Here is a 4,989-nt window from a genome sequence, read left to right as displayed (position 1 = left end):
ACAACAGACCTCTGCCCGAGGATCTCAAGGTACGTGCTGGTGCGTATGGGACTAAAAGGTCAGAAATATAACAAGGCGAGAGGCCATGAAGAGCTTTAAAAGTGATCAATAGAATTTTAAAGTCAATTCTAAAACATACTGGGAGCCAGTGTAATGAAGCTAAAATAGGAGTAATGTGGTCATATTTCTTTGTTCTGGTTAAAAGCCTGGCAGCTGAGTTCTGGACAGTCTGGAGTCGATCAATAGATTTTTGGGTTAAACAGGTGAAAAGGCTGTTGCAATAATCCAGGCGTGATGAGATGAAGGCGTGTAAAATGGTCTCGGTGTCCTTAAAAGTTAACATTGATCTAATTTTAGCTATATTTCTAAGTTGATAAAAACATGATTGAACAAGCTTTGTGGTGTGCTGCTCGAAATTTAAATTACTATCAAACCAAACACCAAGGTTCTTTGCCACAGGCTTAATGTGATTTACTAGGGAACCAGCAGATGGCAGTATTTGATTTGCCATCTGCTGAGACCCGATGACCAGGATTTCTGTTTTGTCTGAGTTCAGCTGTTGGAAATTATTTGACATCCATTTTTTAACTTCACAAAGGCAGTTGTTAAGTGAACTATGTTCAATATATATGTTCAATATAATTTCATATAATAGTATATAACTTACCTCTAGTGTAATATTAATTCAAATTACAGCTGCTTCAGTTTGGGGTTGTTTTTTATTCATTAACTTTATGCAAGAAAAATGCTCTAGGCTACGTGAGTCTCCAACCTTGATTTTAGGCAGGCTACTAACTCGTCAATAATCATAACCATTTATGCAGAACATTGAGTTCAACATTTATAAAGTTTGTTGCAGCACATCAAACTTTTTAAAAAAAATCCCGCTCCATCCAGGCTGTGATTGATCTGTTCACAAAAAGCGACATTAACAAGAGCATCGGCTTTATGAGAAGTTCAACGTGTTTCAATAAAAGGCAGAGATTTAGCTAAATAGCCAAACGTTAGCCAAACCCACACGCTCCTTGAATTTTCCCTGTGGTCTTCTGTCTTACCGATTCAGCTTCTTACAGCGCATCTTGCTCTTGTTTTTCAGGAACGGGGCCGTTCAAAGTGGCCACAGAGCGACTGGCCAACCAGGTTAATTCCGTTACTCCTGATCGCCACGCCGACTATGTTTTGGACGATTAGCATTGAGGGTCCGGCGGGGTGGGAGATTACGGTCGGTTATACTCGTAAATCATTTTCCGGTTCGCTTTTTTGGAGCGTTTGGTGAAATAGGCGCACGGTAGATTCCTGCGCCTAACGTTACAGAAACGAATCACACAGTCGCTACGCACTGCCTGTCTAGTATTTTTGGCTACGCATTACATATAAATACGTTCACCTACACTTTTAACGAACAAACTTTTGGACAAACAGGATTTTCACACTAAAAAAAATATCTTCAAAATTTAATACCTTGTAAAATGGCGATTAAGACTTTTTAATACTTTTTAATAGCCTTAATTTTCGCTAAATTGATTTATTACCTTTTAAGACTTTTTAAGACCCCGCGGACACCCTGATCTTTCACCCTGATCTTTCACCGGAGGCTCAGCAATGTGAGCACAGCCAAATGTATTGGATTATAATGAAACAGTTAGTGAGCTGGACTGAATATTATAAATGAGATTGTTGCCACATTTTACAACAGTTAGGGTTAGGGTTAGCTATTACTATTGTGAATGGGTCTTCCTCTGTGTTGTTGTTCTGCTCTGTTACGTGTTGCAGTATTGTATATTATTGGGTCATGTAAGTCACAGCGACTGAGACGGTGGAGAAGCTGTGTACCTGAGTATCGGTAAAACCACATTAAATTGATATTCAACGTTACAAAGCAAACAGCGCAAGATCCGTGCTAACGTTAGATGGCTGCTCCTGCCTTGCATCACTACAGGCTAGTAGAAACAAATAACTCCACATTTGCTTTGTACCATTACATAATTTCTTGCAGGCTAAAACAAACACAATACCGGTGGTACACAGGATAGTAATGTGGTAACTTGAGCCAACTAAAGCACAAAATTACAATAAATTTCACATGATTTGCAGTGATGTTGGTTTACATGTCCAATGGGATGAAAGCCAACTCTGTGTCGGTTTTGATACACAAAACAAAGCAGAGGTTTCTCTGTGACTCACGCTGTTCCAATGTTGAATGTGTTTTCACCCGACATCATCTGATTCTCTTTTGCCAGACAGACTTCAGCACATAAACCTTTATTGTTGTTTTTTATCCTTACATGGAGTTTGTGTTGGAGTCTGTGTTGTGCTGGGAGTCGGTTAGTGGCTAACTTTTTTAGCTGCGGTGTTGTCGCTGTAGTAGGCAAGAGTCTCAGGAGCGCATATGCGGAGAACCCGACCCGATTCCTTCACATAATTGGCAGAATAGTGGCTCTTCCAAGCAACAGAGAAATCAGCCTTGTTGTTCACTTCTTTGGGAGCTTACAGCTCGTTCACAAATAGGCAGTAAAAAAGTTATTTATTGATAAGTGTTTTCATTGAAAAACTGCATATAGCCCCATTAAGATAGGACACGCAGTTCTGGTTCTGTAATGAGGCCCCTGGTGTATAATTCCAGAGAACTAGAAAACAGATTGTGCACCTAGTCACAAAACATGTTTTAAAAAATGTCTGTGAGGGAAGCAGCTCACTGGTTAAGGACTCTCAGTTGGATGGTGATGGTGATGCTGGAAGATGATGTAACAGCTAAGTGGAGTTTGGGCCTTTGGCAGCTGACCCTTCTGCTCTAAATCAGCGAAGACCAGCGAGCCATCCAACCGTCCAGTACTGAGTGCAGATCCAACCATGAACCAAACATCACAGAGCAGTAGAAAGCTGTACATCTAAAATTAAAGGGGTGTGCAAGATGGGAGGACGACATGATGACGGCAGACAGAGGAATATTTTTGGAAAGCAAAACATAAATGACAGCATGCACTTGATAGAGACACACACACAACAGCCACTCTCACAGCAAACCAAGGTGTAGGAATGTGACTCCAGAGTAAGACTGGGATGTGTTGGTTCTTACTTGGAGGTAAGGCTTGGTCAGTGGCAGCAGGAAAATGGTTTAGGTCATGGCTTGGTCGCAGGACTGGAAGATGGCCAACAGGAGGGGAGAAGCCTGAGCCTACAGGACATCAGAGAGACAGTATGGGATACATTACTGTAAGGCTGGGGATACACTAGACTACCTGTCAGCTAGGAAAGGAATGGATGCTGGTGGAAATGGTGTAATGCAGTCTAGTATCCCCGGGAATGATGTTCATATTGGGTGGTTTTCCAGCACATCATTTTCATCAAATGACACCTTTCACATAACACAAAGTCATCTAACTCAGAAATTATTTTAAACATTGGAACTGAGTTTCGCAGAATCTGATATCTATGTTCTGTTTTGTGACAGGATTGGTAATTCCGATTGATCATCTGTCTCCTGATAATGTCACTAAAGCCTAGTTCACGCAACACGATTTTTAGCCCGATTTGCCGGTTGGCGAGCTCGGTGACAGGGTGTGATCAGGGCTAAATCAGGGATCGATCAGCGGTCGGCAGTCGTTATGTGTGAACTACTCAAGGACCCATCAACGACATCTCTGACACATCGCTGACGCCAGCCAGATATCTAGCATGCCAAATATCTGGAAGAGTCGGCCGACTCGACATCCACATCCAGCCAATGACAGCAGGCAGCTACTCTTTCACTGCAAAACACTTTTTGCTCACCTCCAACTACTATGTGATCTGGATGAGGGGGAAAATGTGCGTTGATGCAAAGTGTAATTACACAGAACATGCATTGAGACGGGACTGTGGTAAGATCAGCTGGAGTCAGTGACACAAAACAGGTGAAAAATGGATAACGTGAGTAGATACATCATTGTAATCACAGTGGGCAGATTTGGGAAAGAAAAATCAAAATGGGCATGACTGTGAGAAGAAATGCCTTTAACACAGCCCCTGCTCACTACAGAAATAACCTACAGGACCTCACAGATCTTCATGATTTAAGCGAAAAGCTGAATGATGTTTGACAGCAATAGAAAGTTCTCATCAACTACAACATGACTGCAGGAAAAAGATTTATTCTGCCTCATGCCAAAGAGTAGAGGCAGAAGAAAAACAAAAAAAGAACTGCAGTAACATCCCCAGCACCTTCCACACCTAGCCAAGTTATCTGCCTGAAATGAGAACCGATCACTCTGTTTCCAGATGAGTGGCATAGAATGATCACCTGTACGACAAAGGTGCACATCATCTCAAAAGAGGACCTCCTCGGTTTGATATGTGTAAATATGCCTATTCACAGTCAGATGTTATCTTAACACATACAGTGAAAATTCTCCTGCAAAATGCTTGTTAATCCAGAAACATTATCATGACTTGATGCTACTTTCCTGGGCATTTGTTAATATGCTCCAATTTTAGCAATCGTACGCGATATGGGCAGAGAGCCCTGTGGGTTTAGGAGAAGGTTTGTAATAATAATAATAATAATAATCCTTATTTGTAGAGCACTTTTCAAAAACAAGTTACAAAGTGCTTTAACAAGTGTAAAGAATAATACAAAAAAAAACAAGATAAGAGCATGAAAAATTAATATAAAATTAGTAAAATACAATAAAATAAAAGGGATAAAATAAAGTCAAATAAGATCGGGAAAAGCTCTCCTATAAAAGTATGTTTTAAGAAGGGACTTAAAAGAGTTCACTGACTCAGCCGACCTGATTTCCTCGGGCAGGCTGTTCCAGAGCCTCGGGGCCCTGACAGCAAACGCTCTGTCCCCTTTAGTTTTCAGTCGAGACTCTGGAACAGACAACAGACCTCTGCCCGAGGATCTCAAGGTACGTGCTGGTGCGTATGGGACTAAAAGGTCAGAAATATAACAAGGCGAGAGGCCATGAAGAGCTTTAAAAGTGATCAATAGAATTTTAAAGTCAATTC

At 41.2% G+C, this 4,989-nt stretch overlaps 1 protein-coding gene across 1 annotated transcript in view; it reads right to left on the bottom strand.

The window, feature by feature from the left end:
- Window positions 1-4,989, bottom strand: part of LOC123978480 (E3 ubiquitin-protein ligase HECW1) — a 121,205-nt gene that overhangs the window by 23,043 nt on the left and 93,173 nt on the right. The window contains exon 11 of the mRNA XM_046061711.1: window positions 3,077-3,175. Within this exon, the coding sequence (XP_045917667.1) occupies window positions 3,077-3,175 (99 nt within the window). The remainder of the gene's footprint in view (window positions 1-3,076; window positions 3,176-4,989) is intronic.

Source organism: Micropterus dolomieu, linkage group LG01 (genome assembly GCF_021292245.1).
Source record: "Micropterus dolomieu isolate WLL.071019.BEF.003 ecotype Adirondacks linkage group LG01, ASM2129224v1, whole genome shotgun sequence".
Lineage (NCBI taxonomy): Eukaryota > Metazoa > Chordata > Actinopteri > Centrarchiformes > Centrarchidae > Micropterus > Micropterus dolomieu.
This window is presented reverse-complemented; position numbering and strand designations above follow the sequence as displayed.